Source organism: Myotis daubentonii, chromosome 14 (assembly GCF_963259705.1).
Source record: "Myotis daubentonii chromosome 14, mMyoDau2.1, whole genome shotgun sequence".
In the NCBI taxonomy this organism is placed as follows: Eukaryota; Metazoa; Chordata; class Mammalia; order Chiroptera; family Vespertilionidae; genus Myotis; species Myotis daubentonii.
Genome location: NC_081853.1, coordinates 58,486,824 through 58,510,424, shown reverse-complemented (window position 1 = coordinate 58,510,424; position 23,601 = coordinate 58,486,824). Strand labels below are relative to the sequence as shown.

The window sequence follows — 23,601 nt, the reverse complement described above, 5'->3', positions numbered from 1 at the left end:
AGGTCATTCAACAAATAATGACGGGCTCACTTCGTGCCAGGCATGTTCTAGTCCAGGAATGTGAGATACATCAGTGGACAAAGCAAATATCCCTGCCCTTGTGCAACTTAGAGTCTGGAAGCATGAACTGTAAACAATCAACACAGTAATCAGTACATTACGCTGTTGTGTTGGGAGGCGGAAAGTGCTACAGGAAAAGGGGAGCAGGGACTGTGGAGGGCGACGGAGATGGCCACAGGACAGACAGAGCCTCACTGAGAAGGTGAGGTCAGCGCACAGGCTGGAAGGAGGGGACAGGTAGGCAAGCAGCTATGGGAGAAGGTGAAGGGCACAGCTTTCCGACCTTCCCCAGGTTTTGGCAGCCACAAAGGAAGCTTAGAGTGAAAAGAAAAGGACAATCCGGAAGAGCCAATACCAGAAGCCAAGGACAGCGGTGAAGGCCGCAGCGGGCATGCCAGCGAGAGGCACCTCCACGGCCGCAGAGGAGCTGCAGCCAGTGGGCCCAGCACCGTGCAACTTGAGCTCCCAAGGCGAGCGGAAAACGCGGCCCGAGGCCTCACCTGAGCGATGATGCGCTCTCCGTCCTTATAGGCCTTCTCTCCTATCACATCCACAATCTTCATTCGCTCTGACACCTGGAACAATACTCACAGTTACAAGGAACAGACCTCAACTAAAAGTCACAGAAATCTGCACACAGAATGAGAAGAGCTTGTGTGAAACCTCAACAACAGAACAGTTTTAACAGCTGCTCGGAAGCCCCCATGAAGAGAGCCACATTCAATGAACGTTACCTCTAGTGACTTAAGGAGGGGCACAGACTCAAGAAATGATTCGAACATCTTCCGTTTTTGTGCGTTGTTTTTCACTATGATTCTTCTAAAAGTCCCCCGGTCCTACAAGAAAGAATATGAAAATTCTGGTAAATGCTTGTGTAAGAGAACACCTCTGCTTTCACTAACCGGGCCACAGCAAATATTCGGACTGTGAAAGGTACTAAGGCAGATACTTCAATCTGAGAAAAAGCTGCAGCCTGAGCCAGAAAGAGGTCTCACTTGTTGCTTGCTACAGGCGCCACCTATGGGTCAGAAAGAGAATATAAAGTGAAAGCGCCCCAACAATTGTGAGCTTCCAGCCTGTCGCGGCTCAATGTGAAAGCATGCACCTTAAGAAAAAGGAGAGAAAACAATCAGATGGCTTTGGCCCTCAAGGACTTTACAATCTCAATGAGGAGACAATACAAAATAGATAGTTATAAACATAAATTTGTCTGGGACCCGAAGGAGGGGTAGAATTTAAATAGAGACGGGAGGAAATTCAGGATGGAAGGCAGGCATGTGAAAGGTACCTTGACCCACCAAGTCATGGATTCACACTTGGGAGACTGTTAACCAGAGCTATAGCCAGGCACCTCTAGGGACAGGCAGCCAGGAGAATGTTGATTGATTCGTTTTAGGCTTCCAAATGGTCACACGGTTATGTGTACCTGAGTTCATGGTAGTTTTCTTCTACCTCAGGCTGTCAGTCGTGGAAACACACACTGGGGTTGGGGAGAACACGGTAAGGACATCCCAAAGGCCGGCAGGGTGAAAAACAGCAAGAAGCTAAAGGCATGGTAAGCTGTAGGTTTGCTATTTTACTCCTATTTCATTAAGTACCAAAGTCCCACGCACTCTCCTTTGCTATGTATGCTCTGCCTTATAGACGGCACCTACTGCATCCTACAGGCCTCCTGTGAACCATGCAGGCTCCCACCCCCCTCCCTAAACTGCTGTACAAATAGTGCCTGCTCACCAGCACTCTGCCAGGTTCCGCCCCATTTTCATTAGCGGTCTGCTTGCTATAATGGCTGCATTACATGCCACTACTTTTTTGAAGTCCAAGGTTAGTCATTTAAAATGTTACTTTTATACTTTGGAATATTACTCCATTATCTTTAGAATTCAGTTTCTACATGTTTTCTGGGCCAATCTAGACCAAGAGTGCTGTGGAAAGAGAACAATCCAGGCTGTTCTGGAAAATAGGAATTAAAAAGTTCCCTTCCTTGTGTTTGAGTAGGCATGTCCAAAACAACATCTTTAAGAATCTAACAGTAATGGACTGTTAGAGATCACTACAATGGCAACAGCAAGCTATCCCAGCTGAAGAAGAAACAGCTGATACCTTCTAAGCGACTTCATTCACGTCCCACCCCTTCCACGCCTGCTTTCACACTTCCCAGAACTCCATGCTGTGCAAAGCCCTTCCTGCCACACCTCCACCAGCTTCCAGGGCCCTCCAAAGGTGGGGGGGACACACACGCACGCCCCTGTGCAGTGGCCGCTCCCTCAGGCAACGCGCTCAGAGTCAAGCAAATAACCCTGAGGATCAAGAGAGAAAGAACCGCTGCCCTCCTGCGCCTGCGAGCGCGTGAGGGCGTCCTCAAGTCCTCCCTGAAGTGCTGAGACCCAGCCAGCACCTTCTCCTTCCACCTCCAGGATCTCCCTGCTTGTTGGGTGTGTGACATGTAGAGGTTTTTAGTTTAAGAGATAAGAATATTGAGGAATAGGGTTATTCCACATCGGCCTGAACCAGCAGTTAGCATCAATGCATTTTATTTTATTTACTAAATTATTTAAATCTTCACCTAAGGATATGTTTTTATTGATTTTAGAAAGGAAGGAAGGGGAGTGGGGGAGAGGGAGAGAGAGAGAGAGAGAGAGAGAGAGAGAGAGAGAGAGAGAGAGAGAGGGAGAGAGAGAGAGAGAGAGAGAGAGATAAGTCGGTTACCACACATACTCACCCGGATCAGGGATCAAACTGAAAACCTGGGTATGTGCCCTGACTGGGAATTGAACCTGCTACCTTTTGCTGTATAGGACGATGCTCCACCCAACCAACTGAGCCACACCAGCCAGGGCAACACCAGTGCCTTTTATAACAGAGTTTACTTCCCCGCATTACTTATTGATCCATCCTGAGTTTCCCAACCACTGAGTCCCAAAGTGTGTGATCAATTCTGAAGCCATTCTATCACTCAGCTCTCAGGAGCATTCTTATTTTCTTAAGTCACAGTAAAGTGCTCTATTAATACTTTAAAATGTGTTTTCAAAAAACATTATTTCATTTGAGGAAATATGTTGATAATTCTAGGGTATACATTTAATTCTGCTTGTACGGTAATAGAAACAAATTATAGAAGCCAATGTTTTAAAAGTGGGATACGGAATTTGTACAAGAGAATGTTTTGTTAAGAAGGAAGAGAGGCCCAGCTGGCGTGGCTCCGTGGTTGAGCATCGACCTATGAACCAGGAGGTCATGGTTCGATTCCTGGTCAGGGCACATGCCCGGGTTTTGGGCTCGATCCCCACTGGGGCATGCGGGAGGCCGCTAATGATTCTCTCTCATCAATGATCTCTCTCCCCCCCCCCTCCCCTGAATCAATAAAATATGTATTTTTTTAAAAAAGAGAGTTATATATTTTGAAGGAAGGTAGGTCATGTACAATAAAGGACAGGGATCACAGCTGTGCTGTGCCTAAGACATTTTAGGAAAGTTCTCTTTCCCAAAATATGGCCATCAGCCTTTCCAGTCATCTAAATCTATTGGATATTGTCATGGGCCAATGCACAAGTAGATGGCTGAACAGAGAGAAAAGTTAGTGCTAGAGCTAGAGATGCAAAATGCTGCAGGCAGGGCATTCAATGGCTCCCTTTGCTAGGCTGTCTCCAGGAGAGAAAGCTGTCCCCGCTCTCCTTCTACTTGTCTCAAAAAAATCAACAGAAAATGTGACAAGAGCTGACAGGACTGCGAGGGCATCAGCCCTGTCACTGCCCTGCGGCTTGGAGTAAACGGTTTGCTGACAAACCCCTTTGGAGAAATGGAGAATGCACTGGTACCAGGCCTTCCACACCGTCTCCCAGACAACTGGCCATAAGACGCAGGGAGCACCAACAGCAAGGACAGAAACCCCGGAGCAGAGGGATCCACGCTGGGCCACGCAGGGAACCTCTCTCTACTCACCAGCGCCCACAGGGCGCCCTCGGAAGTGGCCACGATGGTAGCAGCCCGCGGGGTGTTGTACATCAGAGCGAGTTCTCCAAAACTTCCACGGTTGTCATACTGGCCAACAGCACGGGTGTGATCATCTTTTGTTACTAAAATATCGTAAGTTCCCCTGAAAGTATAATAAGAAACAATTTCACTTACTAATTCTAACAATAAATTTAAGAATGGTAGGTAGTATATGAACAGAAGGTATGTAAGATAGAAAACATTGCAATAGGGGATTTCCAACAGATCTTTGCATTTGGACTTTGTAGTCTCTGACCTTGCTAAACTCAACTAGTAGCTTTTTTGGTAGCACTGCTTTCTCTTCTACACTCTAGAATCTAGAGCAGGGGTGGGCAAACTTTTTGACTCGAGGGCTACAATGGGTTCTTAAACTGGACCGGAGCCGGAACAAAAGCATGGATGGAGTGTTTGTGTGAACTAATATAAATTCAAAGTAAACATCATTACATAAAAGAGTACGGTCTTCTTTTACAATAGTTTTATTCATTTCAAACGGGCCGGATCCGGCGAGCGGGCCGTAGTTTGCCCACGGCTGGTCTAGAGGGTCGTGTCATCGCAAACAGGGTTCTGTTCCCTTTCCAATCTCCATGCCCGCCCCCTGCCCTCCCTCCCTTTTCCTTTTCCTTATTGCACTGGCTAGGTCCAGGACCTACACACAATATGAAGGAGAAGTGATGAGAGCAGACATCCTTGTTTTGTTCTCTTTTGTTTAAAGGTAAAACAATCTTTCACCTTTAAGCATGATGTTAGTTATAGGTTTTTAAAAATGCCTTTAATCAGGTTGGCGAAAAGTCCTTTCTGTTCCTAGTTGTGGAGATTTTTAAAAAATATATATATCTTGCCGAAACCAGTTTGGCTCAGTGGATAGAGCGTCAGCCTGCGGACTGAAAGGTCCCAGGTTCGATTCCGGTCAAGGGCATGTACCTGGGTTGCAGGCACATCCCCAGTGAGAGGTGTGCAGGAGGCAGCTGATGGATGTTTCTCATCGATGTTTCTAACTCTCTATCTCTCTCCCTTCCTCTCTGTAAAAAATCAATAAAATATATTTAAAAATAAAATAAAATATATATGTCTTTAAAAATATATTTTTATTGATTTCAGAGAAGAGAGAGGGAGAAAGAGATAGAAACATCAGCGATGAGAGAGAATTATTGATTGGCTGCCTTCTGCACGCCCCACATTGAGGATCGAGCCCACAACCCGGGCGTGTGCCCCAACCGGGAATCGAACTGTGACCTCCTGGTTCATAGGTTGATGCTCAACCACTGAGCTATGCCAGTTGGGCTGTGGAGAGTTTTTGATCAAGAAAAGGTGTTGAGCCCTAACCGGTCTGGCTCAGTGGATAGAGCATCGGCCTGGGGACTCAAGGGTCCCAGGTTCAATTCCAGTCAAGGGCATGTACCTTGGTTGCAGGCACATACCCAGTGGGGAGTGTGCAGGAGGCAGCTGGTCGATGTTTCTCTCTCATCGATGTTTCTAACTCTCTATCCTTCTCCCTTCCTCTCTGTAAAAAAATCAATAAAATATATTTTAAAAAATAAAAAGGTGTTGAATTTTGTCAAATGCTTTTCCTGCAGGTACTGAAATGATTGCATGGGTTGTCTTTCAGTCTGTTGAAAACTAGGATGCAGAACTGATTAAAGTAAAAAAAAAAAACAAAAAAACCCCACAAATACATTTTCTCTGTTGATTGATAATAATTGCTAAATAAAATATTCAGAAATGACAAGCATTTGGAGAAATATACCAAATATACTCTCTCAATATACCACTGAGGCGAATGTAAATGTTTCAAATTTTCTGCAAGATAATGAACAACATATAGCAAATTGCTTAAAGAGACCTATTGGCATAGCAATTCCATTTCTAGAGAGAATTCTAAAGAATATAATCAAAGACACTGAAAAATATTTAATTATAGGGATGCTCACCAGGTAATATTTTGACAGCAAAAATTACAACTTAATCTGCTAACAATCGGGGATAGCTCAAATACATGTCTATGTTCACATTATATAGTCAATATAAATGATGACAGAACACTACTGCATCCCCCGGCAAACTACTTAAAATCAGGCCACACAACAATGTGTGACTCAACAAAACAGCATGCATAGGTGAATGTGACAGTCAACTCCACTCCGATGTTGGCCTGTCTCGTTCTCAAGCCCTGCCCTACCGGCTGCCTTCCTCCTGTCCCTGGCAGCTGGGAGGGCCGAGAAGAAAGCCTTGTGCTCCCTCCTCTGGCAAATGCAAACACGGCAAGTGCCAGCCCCACCGAAGAGTGCCCTCCCCCAGCCCCCACCTTGTAACCCCATGAAATTCCAAGCCGTCACTTCTCCGAGTCATTTTTGGACTTCCTGGGGGCTTGCCTTGCTCTCCCTAAAAAGCTTCATTATGCAAGTAAGAAACCTTTTTTTAAAAAAAATATATTTTATTGATTTCTTACAGAGAGGAAGGGAGAGGGATAGAGAGTTAGAAACATCGATGACATCAATCAACTGCCTCTTGCACACTCCCTACCGGGTATGTGCCTGCAACCAAGATACATGCCCTTGACCGGAATTGAACCTGGAACCCTTCAGTCCGTAGGCAGATGCTCTATCCATTGAGCCAAACCAGTTAGGGCTTTTTCCCTTTTTTTTAAAAAACATGACCTTCACTCTTTTTTAAAGTTTGTTTTCCTTTATTGCTTTTTAGAGAGAGATGGAAGGGAGAGGGATAGAGATAGAAACATGGATGAGAGAGAAATATCGATCGGCTGCCCCTGCATGTCCCCTATTGGAGATGGGGCTCACAATTTGGGATTGAAAGATACAGATGATAACACAGAATCACAGCTATTCTTCAGGAAACCAATTCCCTTGAACACTGGCAAATAAAATGTTTAAAAAGCACATCCTTGCCCTGGCTGACTTGGCTCAGTGGATAGAGCGTCAGCCTGAAGACTGAAGGGTCCCAGGTTTGGTTCCGGCCAAGGGCACATGCCTGGGTTGCGGGCTTGATCCCCAGTAGGGGGTGTGCAGGAGGCAGCTGATCAATGATTCTCTCTCATCATTGATGTTTCTCTCTATCTCTCTCTCCCTTTCTCTTCCTCTCTGAAATCAATAAAGAAATTAAAAAAAAAAAAAAAAAAAAAAAAAAGCACATCCTGCCGCCCTCGCCAGTTTGGCTCAGTGGGTAGAGCATCGGCCTGTGGACTAAAGGGCCCCGGGTTCAATTCCAGTCAAGGGCACGTACCTTGGTTGCAGGTTCCTCCCTGGCTTGGGCCCTAGTTGGAACTCGTACAGGAGGCAACCAATCGATGTGTCTCTCTCACATCGAGGTTTCTGTCTGTCTCTCCCTCTCTTCCTCTCTCTGAAAATCAATGGAAAAGTATCCTTGGGTGAGGGTTAAAAACAATAATAAATAAATAAAATAAAGAAGCACATCTTGCCTTACTATAAAGGAGACTTTCTACTGTACACAGTGGCCACCCACGCTGGATGCACTGAGGACTCCGGGCAGCAGGAGAGGGAGGGAGGCTGTGGACAGAGGTGGGCACGCTGGGGGAGCTAGTTCTGCCTCCGTCCTCTCTGAGCGGAACAAGCACAGGGGGCAGCATTGTCCTCAGTCAGTAGGTGCAGCCGCACCACTGCAAAGCCCATCGCTTACCGTTCTATGACATAGAAGTTGTCTCCGTCATCTCCTTGGTCAATAACATGCTCATCAGCTTTCACTATCTTTTCAAACATGGCATCGAGGATTTCAGAGAGCTGCTCCTGCAGGTGCGCGCGGGAGAAAACACAGCTGTTACATTTGCTGGGGGGGGGGGGGGGGCGGGGCGGGGGGGTGACAATGCTTATTCAGCTTGTGATTACAGAGTGAAGCCCCCAAATCAGACCATTCCCCTCTTCAAGCAGAAGCTGAAGGGCGGTCTGAAACGAGTGCTCTCCTGTGACCATTCAGCTTTGTCCCTCCATGTACACAGTGCACCTGCTAAGTGTTAATTTAAGCAAAAACAGGCATCTAAATCGTGGTGCCCATTCTCCCAGCTACACCCACAGGACTGTCGCTGGCCTTGATGGCTCCACTATGTTATGTGTAAAGTCATATGACGTCACCTTCTTATAGGTGTTAATTTAACAGGATCATCAGATCTAAGGGGCTGGCATGGCGTTAGAAGAAGTTACTTTTGGAGCTGCTCTGACTGGCCAAGCACATCACTTCACCTCTCTGAGCCTCAGTTTTTTCATATGTATAAAGTGGCTTAATTGTTCCTAGCTTATTAATTTTTTATGCCTAGAGGGAAAAAAAATCTAAGGAAAGTAGTACATAACAGGAACTCAATAAATGAGATCTACTACCAGACAGCTAATACTGCTTCAATCATTTCTTTACAACACATATAACTACTTACCTACCAATATTACCTGCCATAACCAGAAGGTAACTGTACCAATAAGTATAAGCACAAAACAATGCTGTTAAATTCTAACAAAGCCTTGGTCGGAGTCGGACCTGTCAGACAGGGAGATCAGTGACTGCTGGGGGCACTAAAGAATACCAGCTTCGACTCAAAGAAAGACGTTCTCTTTGGAGGCATGTGGACTGAACCCCTGGCCAGGAAATAACTTTATTGCTGAATAGTTTCGTGTGATTTACTGTCTGTCAGTGTGACCATGCCATGCTACCTAAAATAACTGAGTACCACCAAAAGGCATCTCTTTAGTCCCACGGCTCCATGTGTGCTGATACTGTACAAGCTGACAGATGCTAACAAGGAAGGCTTGCGGTGACCACACAGCTAGCAAACAGAGTGCTTCCCCAGGGCTGAGTGACTCCTCTGACTGATAATCACAGATTCCCAGGGAGGACCGTGGGAGTGTCTTCCGAAGACTTATTAGCAGGAGCTGGGTGGTTCAGAATTCTAATCCCATCCTTCCTGTGTCTTCACACGTGGGGGTTCCCCAGTGGGCCGAGCATCTCAGCCATTCATGTGGCCCTCAAAGTAGAGAAGATACAGGAAAATGGAAGGCTCTCTGTCTTCAGGAGGCGGTCCCGCTCTCTATGGCCACAAGGCAGGGAAGAGAAGCCACACAGAGATCCCTACGCTCGGGCCCTGAAGATCCTCACACTCTGCAAGAAGTAACCCCAGGAGGGCCCCCCTAAGTCTGAGAAGCAGTCGCACACTCCTGTGGGTTCGCTGATGCTGATGAAGAGAACGCCACTCTGGTATCTTTGAAGAAATTACCCTGGAAGGCGAGTCGGGACCTTCAAACTAAGCCCAGGCCACGCGAACCTGAGCATTTCCTTCTTACACGACCAAACTGCGCGCCTCCAAGGGAACTGCCCTGGAGAGTGTCAAAGCCATCTGAAAGGCTCCCGTGGTTACGGTGGTCACCACAGTACAAACATGTGGAAGTGAGGCGCATCTCAAGCTTATGCCTCACGTGGCTGCAGCTAAGACACTGAAAACTAGTTAAATGATAAACAGGAAAAAGCTAAAAGACAAAAACATTTTTAAAATCAATGTTACCTGGTCAAGATTTCTGAAAAGGAGAATATCTTTGCAAGCTTCCTGAAGTCTGCATCTCTGTTCATCGCTTTTAGGATGAATCACCTGCCAATACAAATAAAGCCAAGGAAATGTTAAGTTCCGCTTTAAAGTCTCACTTTACTTACAAATTGGTATATTCTCTCTCCTAAAAAGCGGGAGTATGACGAGCATGTTTACTGTAACTTTAATTCCACACAAATACCAAGCAGTGCCCTGTGAAGGGTGTGATGGGTGAAGAGCACCCGCTGGAGCCACCCACAGGCTGTGTAGTGCCAGCCAGTCAGCTCCGCCCGGGATCAATAACAACATATCCTCAGGTTGCGACCGTGAGGCCCCACTGGTAAGGCAGACGGTTACAGATTTGTTCATTCGACAAATGTTACGCAACTACTAGGTGCCAGGCATTGTCTTACCTCTGGAGACACAGCAGTGAACACACAGACAAAAACATCTGCTCTCATCTACACTAATAAAAGACAAAGACGCTAAATGACCATACCTTCGCTACGCCCAAGCCACGCCCACCAGCCAATCAGAGTGACTATATGCAAAGTACCCCAACCAAGATGGCGGCCAGCAGCCACGGAGCTGGATCAAGAAGGAGGCTTGGTTGCCCCGGCGATGGAGGAAGCCAAGCTTCCCCGCTGTGGCCTCCGCAAAAGACAACAAAGTTTCAATTATAGAAGCTAAATAAATCCCAGATACCTGCTTCCAGCCAGCCTCCGCTGGGAGCTTGGGTGGCTGGGGGCTGTGTGAAAACGGCCCTCAGCCCCTCACCCAGGCTGGCCAGGCACCCCAGCGGGACCCCCACCCTGATCCAGGATACCCTTCAGGGCAAACCAGCTGGCCCCCACCCACGCACCAGGCTTCTATCCTATATAATAAAAGGGTAATATGCAAATTGACCCTAACAGCAGAGTGACTGGGAATCACTGGTCACTATGAAACACAATGACCACCAGGGGGCAGACGCTCAATGCAGGAGCTTCCCCCGGGTGGTCAGTGTGCTCCCACAGAGGAGCTCTGCTTAACCACAAGCCAGGCTGACGGCTGCCAGTACAGCAGTGGTGGTGGGAGCCTCTCCCGGCTCCTCAGCAGCGCTAAGGATGTCCGACTGCAGCCAGGCCTGCTCCCTGCTGGCAAGTGGACATCCCCCGAGGGCTCCCAGGCTGCCAGAGGGATGTCTGACTGCCAGCTTAGGCCCAATACCCCTAGGAAGCGGACCTAAGCCAGCAGGTGGTCATTCCCTGAGGGGTCCCAGACTGCGAGAGGGCACAGGCTGGGCTGAGGGACCCTCCCGAGTGCACAAATTTTTGGGCACCGGGCCTCTAGTCTATCTATATATTTAAAAGCCGAAGTGACTGTTACACCCGGTCAACCCAACAACCAGTTGATGGGTCGCTATGATGCGCACTGACCACCAGGGGGCAGATGCTCGATGCAGGAGCAACCCTCCGGTGGTCAGTGCACTCCCACAGCAGGAGCGTGGCTCAGCTGACAGGTGCCAGACGCAGGGTTCATGGCTGGCAAGCGCAGCCCAGAGACCGCAGCGGAGTGGCAGCAAGCCCACCAAGTGGCAAGCCTACCAAGTGGCAGCAGGCGCAGTGGGGCTGGGATGAGCAGAAGCGACAGGTGGTGTTGGACTGCTGGTTTTGGCCCAATCCCCACAGGCTACACTGAGGGACCCCACCAGTGCACGAATCGATGCACCGGGCCTCTAGTCCTATATAATAAAACCCTAATATGAAAATAGATTGAACGGCAGAACTACCAGTCACTATGATGTGCACTGACCACCAGGGGGCAGACGCTCAACGTAGGAGCTGCCCACTGGTGGTCAGTGTGCTCCCAAAGGAGTGCTGCTCAGCCAGAAGCCAGGCTCATGGCTGGTGAGTGCAGCAGTGGTGGCAGGAGCCTTTACTGCCTCTGCAGCAGCACTAAGGACTCCTTGGAGGATGTCCAACTGCAGAGAGGGCCCAGGCCAGGCCGAGGGGGACTCCCCCCAAGTGCACTGGGCCTCTAGTGTTCAATCAACACATGAAAGTATGTTGAAGAGCGATAGGGCAAGGAGAAAAAGAAGGCAGGAAAGGGTGATAAAAGTGTGTCCAGATGTGGCCTCAGGGAGACAGTGACATCTGTGTAAAGCTCTCAAGGAGATGAGGACGACCCGAGGGATGAGTCACGTTGCCCGTCTGGGTAGGAAGAGCACCTCAAGCAAAGGGATCAGCAGGTACACCAGGCCTTACGGTAGGTGCACAGCATGTCTGAGAGTGACCCGGAGACGGTGTGACTGATGCAGAGCCGGGGAAAGATCAGCAAGAGACCAGGTTTGGGGGCTGGGTGAGGGTGACGCCCAATCACAGAACGGGAACTTTTCTCCAGTGACATGGGGGCAATGTGAGGGCTGTGACTGAGGAAAAAGGGGGGTGTCATGTTTGCAAAGGCTCACACAGGCTGCTGAGTGAAGAGCAGCCTGAGGGAAGACGGAGTGAGAGCAGGAAGCTCGGGCCGTCCTCCCAGTGCCAGGCGGCGGCGGTCAGGACCAGGTGGAGCACGGCGGTGCTGAGCAGAGGGGAATCGTGAGGAGGCGTTAAACACCGAGCCCCCTGGATGTGCTGCAAAATAAAACGTGGGCATGAAGAACACGAGGAGCAGGGAGTGACCCTCAGGGTTTGGGCCTGAGCAACTAGAAGGGCGGTGCTGCCAGGAGCTGAGCTGAAGAGGCTGCAGGTGAGAGGACTGTTTACGAGGACACAGAGCACAGAACTCGTGCTGTGTCTGAGCCGTTCGCTGAAATCTACGCTGCAGAGACAGAAGTAAACAATGGCTATACAAGCTAGAGTTCGAACATTAATAAATAATCGTAACAACAATAATAAGTAGTAGTAGTAGTGGTATCTATAAAATTAGAGTTGCCATACAGATTAAATGAATTAATCATTCAGTGTTTAAATCAGTACCTGACATGTAGTAGCTGCTCAAAACTATTACCATTATTATATCCAATAAATACTGACTGAACTAAAAAGTAATTATTGCTAGCACTGCTGTTATAATTGAGAGATCGGTCAAGCTCCTTCCTAAGTATTGTCTCCACCCTAAAAAGAAAGGTACATCACTTAATCTAACTGGAGATAACAGACATCAAAAGTGTTAAGCATTTTGTCCTGACTGGGTTGGTGGGAGCATCGTCCTGTGCACCAAAAGGTTGCAGGTTCAATTCCCAGTCAGGGCATATACCTAGGTTACCTGTGTTTCTCTCACATCGATGTTTATCTCTCTCTCCCCCTTTCTCTCTCTCTAAAAATCAATAAAAACATATCCTTGGGTAAGGGTTAAAAAAAAAAAGTGTTGAGCATTTTGAATTTGTTATATTAAAGTTAATAAAAAGCCCGGCCAGCTTGGCTCAGTGGTTGCGTGTTGACCTATGTACCAGAAGGTCATGGTTTGATTCCTGGTCAGGGTACATACTCGGGTTGTGGTCTTGATCCCCAGTGTGGGGTGAGTAGGAGGCAGCTGATCAATGATTCTCTCTCATCATTTTTCTATCTCTGTCTCCCTCTCCCTTCCTCTCTGAATCAATATCAATATATATATTTTAAACGTTAGTGAAAAGCCAATTTACTTTTTTAAAAAATTGGTTTCAGAGGAAGTGAGAGAGAAGAGAGAAAGAAACATCAATTTGTTGTTTCATGTATTTATGCATTCATTGGCTGATTCTTGTATGTGCCTTGACCAGAGATCGAACCCGCAACCTTGGTGTATAGGACGATGCTCTAACCAACTGAGCTACCTGGGCCAGGGCAATTTCAATCTTAAAAGGAATATTACAATATCCAGAATAAAAATATTTTAAAGTATACATGTCTATTATACTCACACAGTGGTAGCATTTTATTATTAAAATACTTAAGGCTATTCATTTTAAGGCATACTTGAAAGATCAAAGTTTCTTTTATTTATAACATCTTTTAAAAGTGATGCTTCATATTTGTTTTTGGTAACTGTAGAATTTAAAAACCTGAGTTTTTATTTTATTTTATTTTTATTTTTTTAAATATATTTTTTATTGATTTTTTACAGAGACGAAGGGAGAAGAATAGAGAGCTAGAAACATCGATTGGCTGCCTCCTGCACACCCCCCACTGGGGATGTGCCCGCAACCAAGGTACATGCCCTTGACCGGAATCAAACCCGGGACCTTTCAGTCCACAGGCCGACGCTCTATCCACTGAGCCAAACCAGTCAGGGCAAAAAACCTGAGTTTTTAAAAAAGTGCCCAAAAAGTTAATCATAGTCCTCATAACCACTATTAATATTTGGAATATATCCTTCCAGATATAATCCTATATCATAAAATCCTAATATGTAAATCCACCGAAAGGTGGAATGACAGGTCACTATGACACACACTGACCACCAGGAGGCAGACACTCAACGCAGGAGCTGCCCCCTGGTAGTCAGTGCGCTCCCACAGGGGAAGCGCCGCTCAGCCAGAAGCCGGGCTCACAGCTGCAGGTGGGTGGTAAGGAGTAAGCGGTCCTGGACTGCGAGAGCCCAGGAGAGAGGGATGTCTGACTGCAGGCTTAGGCCTGATCCCTGCAGGAATTGGGCCCAGGGATCGAGCCTAAGCTGGCAGACCGACATCCCCCGAGGGGTCCCAGACTGCGAGAGGGTGCAGGCCGGGCTGAAGGACACCTCCCCCCCAAATGCACGAATCCATGCACCGGGCCTCTAGTTTTTCATAATATTTTTCAACCAGTTAGATTTAAAAAAGGCATTGTGTTAAGATTTTAATTTGTATTTAATTACCAGCATGATTAGATGTGGTGTGTAGAGAAGTAGGGGAGGGAGTGGGGAAGGACACGATCCACTTAATACCCTTTGTTGTGCATCTTACCCTTGGTTCTGTATCCTCCTCTTCGTCATCAGGGTTGTAGGCCTCAGCGCAAACTACATTTGGAGAGAGAAAAAGAGAGAAAAATGAATAAAACAGACGTGTGCTTTTACTAGAAAAATAAGAAGTGAATACAATTTTCTTTTCCTCACTGCTTGCTAAAGCTGTCATGATTTTTTAAATCCCTTCTTTCAATTAACGAAGGTACTGAGTACCTACTAATGCCAGGTATGCTGTTAGGTTCGAAAAGCCAGCTCTCTAGGGATTGATAGATTCACACAGAAGAGAGATAATAAAATACAGGGTAGGGTAAAGGAGGTTTACAGTTCTTTGTATGGAAAACAATACAATAATTAATAAATAATAATACAAGAATAAACTCTGTGTTTTGCATCCTCACAACTGTAAGCCTATGTCTGCCCCAGCCTGTATCCCATCTATTAAACCCTATGGTGGTGAGGACAAGCAAGTAAGGTATGAAACAGGGGTGGAAAACCACAAAGTACACTACACGCAATACGAACATTTGGATATGGAGTGATTACGAACAGAATCAATGAAAGTAACTCACATAAATGGCTTAAAAAATAAGAGTGGCTCGGCTGGTTGGAGCGTCGTTCAGTAGACCAAGAAAGGCAGCGGGTGCGACCCCGGGTGAGGGTACAAGCCTAGGTTGTGGGTTTGACCTTGGGTAGAGGCACGTATGGGAGGTAACCCATTGATGTTGCTCTCTCTAAATTCAATAAACGTACCCTTGGGTGAGGATTAAAAAAATAATAACAATAACTTTAGACAAAAGAAATCCTATGTGTCACACTCTGCTCTAGGTATATTAGATAAATGTAAAACCATCCTGATTTTCTGTGTAGGTAACCTGTGTTTGTGCCAGTTGCCTGTAGCACTTGTCTTTGTTGCAATTCAAAGAAAAGAAGAGGACACGACCATTCTGGTGCCTAGAACAGCATCGGGTGATGCTCTGCAGAGGGCTGTCCAGCCCCTGCTGACTCAGGCTTTGGGTAGCTGAGCCAGAGTGAACAACTGGGTGTAGATAATGACTCATTACTGTTCTCCAAGCCCTTGGTTTCCACACGAGAAGTCAGGGTGCATTTGTCTCAGATCTGCCCTACAGATTAAGGCCGACACCTTCCCGAGTTCCTAGACTCCCTGCTGCCACTCCTGGCCTGGGCACAGGTATTTAGGTGGGAGACTGAGGAAGCTGCACTGAGAGCTGCTGACCAGACACCATGTTAAACTGAAGGCCTCCTGGCTGTATCCTTAATGTGGTCATTATCAGCCCCGCTTTCTAAACTGGGAGTTCACCATGACTCCCTCTTTCTCCTCTTATCCAATGAACACATCAAAGTCTTCCGCAGCAACACTCTCCCATTTGACCTTCATTCAATCTACTCCAATCGCTACTCCTTCCTTCATGACTTTTAAAAGCCCTTCATTGTGGAGCTGGATGGGTACATAGGTATTATACTATGATTTGGACAAAAGTAGTTATTTTCATTAAAATTATTAATGTTTTGCCCTAACCGGTTTGGCTCAGTGGATAGAGCGTCAGCCTGCGGACTGAAGGGTCCCGGGTTCGATTCTTGGTTGCGGGCACATCCCCAGTTGGGGGTGTGCAGGAGGCAGCTGATCAATGTTTCTCTCTCATCGATGTTTCTAACTCTCTATCCCTCTCCCTTCCTCTCTGTAAAAAAAATCAATAAAATATATTTTAAAAAAATAAATAAAATTATTAATGTTTCCATTTGTGGAAAAACATTGACTTTATTTTTCAAAACTGGTTCTGATTTTCCCCCTTTCTTCTGAACTCCCTGCCCTTTGCCCTCTTCCTGTTTACACCCAGCCTCTCTCTTTCCTGGTCCTGATGCCAAATTAATGTTCTCATTTTCTGCACAGAAATCCACTCTAAGTGTCTATGTGATTGTTGCCCTTATGGTTCACAGAGCAGGAAGCTTTCTCAGTGCACAGGTTCCCTGGGGGAGGCTGTATGGTCCCCTACTGCAGCCTCAAGAACTACACCGAGTGCCTTGAGACGCTGAAGACCTGGTGAAGACTTCCCTCCTTCCCTCCTTCCCTCCTTCCTTCCTTCCTTCCCTCCCTCCTTCCTTCCCTCCCTCCCTCCTTCCCTCCTTCCCTCCCTCCTTCCTTCCTTCCCTCCTTCCTTCCCTCCTTCCTTCCCTCCTTCCTTCCCTCCTTCTCTCCTTCCTTCCTTCCCTCCCTCCTTCCTTCCCTCCTTCCCTCCCTCCCTCCTTCCTTCCCTCCCTCCCTCCCTCCTTCCTTCCCTCCCTCCCTCCCTCCTTCCTTCCCTCCCTCCTTCCTTCCCTCCTTCCCTCCCTCCTTCCTTCCCTCCCTCCCTCCCTCCTTCCTTCCCTCCCTCCCTCCCTCCTTCCCTCCCTCCCTCCTTCCTTCCTTCCCTCCTTCCTTCCTTCCCTCCTTCCTTCCCTCCTTCCCTCCTTCCTTCCTTCCCTCCTTCCTTCCTTCCCTCCTTCCTTCCCTCCTTCCTTCCTTCCTTCCCTCCTTCCTTCCCTCCCTCCTTCCTTCCCTCCTTCCCTCCTTCCTTCCCTCCTTCCTTCCTTCCTTCCCTCCTTCCTTCCTTCCCTCCTTCCTTCCTTCCCTCCTTCCTTCCTTCCTTCCCTCCTTCCTTCCTTCCTTCCCTCCTTCCTTCCTTCCCTCCCTCCCTCCTTCCTTCCTTCCTTCCCTCCTTCCTTCCTTCCTCCCCTCCTTCCTTCCTTCCTTCCTTTTTCTTTCTTATTTTATTTTTTTGTTAATCCTCACCTGAGCGTATTTTTCCATTGCCTTTTTTTTTAGAGACAGTGGAGGGGAGGAGTAGGGACAGAGAGAAACATCAATGTGAGAGAGACACATGGACTGGTTGCCTCCTTCATGCGCCCAACCTGGGGCCAGGGATCAAGCCTGCAACCTTGGTACATGCCGTTGATAGGAATTGAACCCGGGATCCTTCAGTCTGTGGGCTGACACTCTAACCACTGACCCAAACGGGCTAGAGCTCTTCCCGTTCTTATAAGGACTCCTGTCCTATTGGATTAGGGCCTCATCGTTAAGGCCTCATTTAACCTTGATTAACCTCTTTAAGGCCATATCTCTAAATGCAATTACACTGAGGTTGGGCCTCAACATATGATTTTGAGGGAGACATACAATCCATAACACTGGTTTCTAAGTTATTTTAAGCAATATTTAGTATTTCACCCCAAGACAGCTATGGATGGAAAAAGTACTGAACACTGTGAGAGGCTATAGAGAAGACACCCTGAATCTATGTACACTGCAATGTGTGAGCCTTAGAGGCAGGGGCGCTGGCACAGGCACCATCAGGCAGAAGCAGAAGTGAGTGAGTGACTGTGCTACAGTCATCACCAGTCAGACGCTCCCTCCGACCTGTGACATGACGCCCAACACACACATCTCCAAGTAACATGCTTCGAAGCGTCAGGACACACTTAATAAATGAACAGGGTTTTTTTGGATGAAGTTTTTAAATTAACAGAATCAGACTAACATGTCAAACTCCAAGATAGTTCACATAGAAAGCTGCCTTTAGAGATTCATAAACTGTTCACTCCATGTAGAGGCTGCTCTGCTAGGACTCGGAAGGCATAGCTTCTCAACCCCAGTGCTTGCGGGGAAGGCGGCCTCAGGAGGGGAGAGCTCACCTGTGAGGTCACACACACTGGGTCCCGAAACTGGGTCCGCCCACCCCTTGCCCACTTTTCTCCATGTCCCCGATCCTTGGACTCTTTTTTTTTTTTTTTAAGATATTTTATTGATTTTTTACAGAGAGGAAGGGAGAGAGATAGAGAGTTAGAAACATCGATGAGAGAGAAACATCGATCAGCTGCCTCCTGCACATCTCCTACTGGGGATGTGCCCGCAACCCAGGTACATGCCCCCGACGGGAATCGAACCCGGGACCCTCCAGTCCACAGGCCGATGCTCTATCCACTGAGCCAAACCAGTTTCGGCTTGGACTCTTTAATGACAAAGGGGATGGCAATACTAGAACCAAGCACAGGGTGGATAATAGCGGGGCTGGGCTAGGGGACACTCAGTAACGCTTGACCCTACGCTGCTCCATGCTCCGTTACTGTGGCAGACAGCCCGAGCTGGCGTCTCCCCTGCAGGCTGGCACAGCTCACACGTCCTCACACGCCTAGTCTTTGCTTAAGTCTTTGAATCGTATCAGGAGCCCCAACCCCCACCTGTCCTTCCACCGTTATTTTACCTCCTCCCCTCCCGCCAGAGCAGCCAGGTCCAGCTCATCCCCCTGCGAGTGTTAAGACACTGTCCCAACTAGAACGCATCCTTCAGGTACTGGCCAAACTAGGAGCCATGTTCTCCAGCTCCCAGGGCAGTCCCTGCCTCCCTCCCTTCAGGGCTGGGTGCCAAGGTGTGGTGACATTCACTGATCAAAGAATGTAAGGGGAGGAGAGAGGAAGTGAGGACGAGTGAAAAGGAGGCCGGATCAATGACTTGCCAGGGCTGGAGCAGGAGCTGAGAAGGCAGCAGGTCAGGTGACAGGATGGGCATCACTGACGAAGAGTTTGTCACAACAGAGCGTGACCACGGGAGTACAGGGTGGAAGACAAGATCCTTGGGAGAGAAGAGGTCAAGGACCAGGAGGGCGAGGCAGTGGAAGGGTTATCTACGCAGAAATAAAAAGGGCCCGGCCGCTGAGGCTCGCTGGCTGAGCATCGACCTATGAGACAGGAGGTCACTATTCTATTCCTGGTCAGGGCACATGCCTGGGTTGCGGGCTCGATCCCCAGTGTGGGGCGAGCAGGGGACAGCCGATCCATGATTCTCTCCCATCATTGATGTTTCTCTCTCTCTCCCTCTCCCAAATCAATAACAATATTTTTTTTTAAAAGAAAAGGGGCAGTATGGGGATTATTAGATGATTGCTAGTAAAGCAAGGAGGAATAGTGGCTGGTAGAATATAACAATGAGAGGTTTGAGGCCGAGAATTTTAGGAAGGAGGGAAAGCAAACGGTTTGAAAGCAGCCACGAGCAAGGAGAGAAGCACAGACCCATCTCCTGTCAGTGTTATCAGGAAGGTGGGCGAGAACAGCACCGCATTGGAGAAGCCTGCAGGGTGAGCTAAGCTTCAGCTGGAGCAGAGGAAGCTACACTCAGAGGACAGGCTGAGAACCAGGGGGTTCACCTGAAGCCTGACGAGAAAGGGTCTGAGCGACGGGGAGGAAGCACCTAGGCCCACGCCACCTTTGGGCACACCGTCACCTCGACTGTTGCGAGCGACCTAATCTCTGCTTTGCTCCTGTTTCCTGTCTGCAGACGGGGATAATCATGGCATGTACCTATAGTGCCAATGTAAGAATTATATTCAACAATACAAGGCAGGCATCGAGAAAGACCTTAAAACGTGCACCCAGCACACAGTCTGTATCTTAGCTATTGCTACAGGCTGCTTTCTCTTCTGCATAATTATTTCAGAATCTTTTATTTTCACTTAACATTTGAGTAACATTAAAAAGTCTTAGATGTTCAATAAGCTTATGGAATGTAAGGGGGAGGACGATAACATGTGCTTGTCTGAGTCTGCAGTTCAAGGACTGCGGACACCGGAAGCTCAGCAGCAATCCATGAGCTCCCACCGCGGCGACCTCTGCAGGAGATGTCGCTCTGTCCTCCATCTCCCGCATCTGTCCTGCAGACGCCAAGGGATATCACTAATCTTTCTGGAAAACAGGGATGCAGGGCAAGGATGAACAGAAATGGGAGATCATCACTCACAGGTCTTGCATCAACCTGAATCTCTTCTCCATGTCCTCTCTGTAAATAACTCTACACATAAGAACACATTCTTGTATCTCCTTCCAACAGACGTTGGTGCACAATGTTACCAAAGGCTTTCTGGACAAATGAGTAGCTTTTCTCAAAGAAAAGGATTCCAGGACAGAAAGGGTAAGTGGAAGGTGAGTGACATTCCAAGAACAAGGTGACATGAAAGAACAAGGTGACACGTGTAGCTTGAGTGACAATCTGAGAGACACTAACATCCCAATATACAACCAAACCAACTCTACTGTTACTTAACTCGCTAATAAAAGCCCTTTCTCTAAAAATAAAACAAAGGAACGCTGGAAGTATCCAGAAGCCACACATTTTAATTACATGAAAAACTTTTGGAAAACATATTTATCAGCTCTATGAAAAAGGGGGTATCCTCCCGACCTGGCAGGTGTGGCTCAATGGTTGGGTGTCAACCTATGAACCAGGAAGTCATGGTTGGGTTCCCAGTCAGTGCACATGCCCAGGTTGTGGACTCGATCCCCAGTGTGGGGCATGTAGGAGGCAGCTGACCAGTGATTCTCTCTCATCATTGATGTTTCTATCTCTCCCTTTCTCTCTGAAATCAATAAAAAGGTATTCTTTAAAAATGGGGGGTTCCTTCTCAGCTTAGGAGCAATCATGAAAAAAAAAAGAAGAGGATGTATATATTCAACCAATATTTGCTGAGTGCCTGCTATATACCAGGCAGTTCAAGGTACCAGTTACATAAGAAAAAATTTGAGTACATAAAAAAATAGCAAAACTAAAATAAATAGCACAACCAATGTGGAAAACTTTGCATTAATAATTTTAAAAGGTTAAAAATCATGACAGAAATTTACTCAAACTTACAAAAATAATCTAGACCATAATAGATAAGAGATTAAAGTATTACCAAATTAGTTCTGTATGGGAAAATAAAAATGGGTTTCCCATGTTTGGAAAACACTAATTTCGTTAATAACCAAGGGAGTGCGAGATAAACAATCTGAGCTACATCGTCCATCTAACCTAAAGGAGTGGGCTCGAGGACACCGGGAAGTGGCTGGAGAGGAGGCCTGTGCGGGGTCTCCCTGCAGGCCATTCTAAAGCCTCTCCAGACAGCAACACACAGGGAAAGCGAGGGCAGCGCTCAGTCTCTGGCCAGGGCAGGCCTGCTCACACTAAAACTGAGGAAACAATGGTGTAAGTGGCTGGGAAATGTAGGCAAGGCATTAACGGCAGCATAATTTAGAAAACCAGAAATAATAATGCTGGTGAAAGTCGTTTTTAGAAGCCACAATTATGAACATGGAAAAATAGTAATGACATAATAATTAACTAAATCTAGTAATACAAAAATATACACATATATACTCTGAACTGAAAATAAAATAGAATGAAAGAATCAGAAAATTTTTGTAATGTTCTGAATGCTGTTAACTTTTTATTAAAAAGATCAGTTTGTTTTTATTTAAGATAACCCCATCTTAAAACATAGCAGTATGTTTTGAAAGAGAAAATATACCTGATACTCGCCGATCATATCTACTAGGGGGTGGAACTGCAAAAGAAAGAAGAAACAACATTTAGTCATCAGAATATCATATGACCCCATTTATCCTCCCATTTTGCAAAGATCTTTGACAATAGAACTAGGCACCACAACACCAAGTACTGGGTCAATTCACACGCTTCCATAATCAACCACAGACAGTTCAGCATGATCATATAAAGACAATATAAAGAATACGGATGATGTATTATAGAATTGTACCTGTGAAACCTATATAATTTTATTAACCAATATCCCCCCAATAAATTCAATTAAAAAGACAATATAGAGAATAGTATGTCTCTTCAAAAAAAGGCTCTTTATAACTTCAATGTACTTAAAGGTGACAATTTTATTTCTGCTCACATCCACGTTCCATCTAATTTATATCATACCAAATGAGTAAGAAATCTACCAAATGTATTGGTAATGTTATCACATCAAATAGTTAAATGTTTCCTTTAATATTCTTTAAAAACAATCCCAAGACCTGCTAGATAATAGCATTGAAGTTTCATTTTAAAATAATTTTTTTTAAAATATATTTTATTGATTTTTTACAGAGAGGAAGGGAGAGAGATAGAGAGCTAGAAACATCGATGAGAGAGAAACATCGATCAGCTGCCTTCTGCACATCTCCCACTGGGGATATGCCCGCAACCCAGGCACATGCCCTTGACCGGAATCGAACCTGGGACCTTTCAGTCCGCAGGCCGACGCTCCATCCACTGAGCCAAACCGGTTTCGGCTATTTTAAAATAATTTAATGAGTATTACAAGAAAATGAAAAATAAATTAACCATTAAGTTACAGTCTCAATTATGGGTGGATTTTCTCCTGCCCGTGGTTAGTGTAAAGAAAAAACAACAGAAACCCACACAATTTATCTTTGCTAATTTTTCTATTTTTCACTTGTCATTCCTTGTTTGATGGTTACCTAAATTCTCACTACTAAACTATATCATCTTAAGCTTCTTTTTATCTTCAAAGCTTAATCTGATTATCTTTATTTTTTAAAAAAATCTTCTCAACTTTCAAAAATGAGAAATGTGAGTATTTGTGAAAAACAAATTGAAGGCAGCTTAGAGAGCCTTACTGAACTAATGTGAGGTCTCTGAGACAAACAGACCCAGGAAGGAGGCAAATGCTTAGCCTATATAATAAAAGCCTAATACACTGTGTCCCTTCGACTGGTCAGCCATTCAACCAATCAAAGCATAATATGCTAATGATAGGCTAAGGCGACTCAACCACTCATTATGATGTGCACTGACCACCAGGGGGCAGACAGTCAGCTGGTCAACCAGTCGCTATGATGTGCACTGACCACCAGGGGGCAGACAGTGACCTGTAGGTTAGCTTGCAGCTGGGGTCCGGTTGATCAGGACTGAGCAAGACAGGCGGGACATGCCCTGGAGCCCTCCCACAATCCCTCTCTGGCTGGCCAACCTGAGTCTCTCTCGGGCCCCGTGCACCGGTAGGGTCCCTCAGCCTGGCCTGCGCCCTCACAATCAGAGAGCCCTTGGGGGATGTTGGAGAGTTGATTTCAGTCCAATCCCTCAGGCCAAGCTGAGGGACCCCACTGGTGCATGTGAATTCATGCACCAGGCCTCTAGTTTATTATAAAGGGTTAGAATTATCTTTCTGCTCAGCATGGGGTCAAAAACAAGTTACTGGAACAAATGGGGGAGGAAGGAATCAAAAGAAAACCCCAGTCATTACTGGCAGAAAAGTCCCTCTTTACTTCTTCAA

The 23,601-nt window shown here is 46.6% G+C and overlaps 1 protein-coding gene across 2 annotated transcripts in view; it reads right to left on the bottom strand.

Annotated features, from left to right (window-relative positions):
- PRKAR2A (protein kinase cAMP-dependent type II regulatory subunit alpha) overlaps window positions 1–23,601 on the bottom strand; it is a 44,539-nt gene that overhangs the window by 6,575 nt on the left and 14,363 nt on the right. The window contains exons 2-8 of one of the 2 annotated variants that reach the window (XM_059664851.1): window positions 21,823–21,858; window positions 14,493–14,545; window positions 9,572–9,655; window positions 7,708–7,814; window positions 4,003–4,156; window positions 795–896; window positions 561–635 (exon numbers count right to left, since the gene is read on the bottom strand). In XM_059664851.1, coding sequence (XP_059520834.1) covers window positions 561–635; window positions 795–896; window positions 4,003–4,156; window positions 7,708–7,814; window positions 9,572–9,655; window positions 14,493–14,545; window positions 21,823–21,858 — 611 coding nt within the window. The remainder of the gene's footprint in view (window positions 1–560; window positions 636–794; window positions 897–4,002; window positions 4,157–7,707; window positions 7,815–9,571; window positions 9,656–14,492; window positions 14,546–21,822; window positions 21,859–23,601) is intronic. The other variant, XM_059664852.1, reaches the window with a different exon arrangement.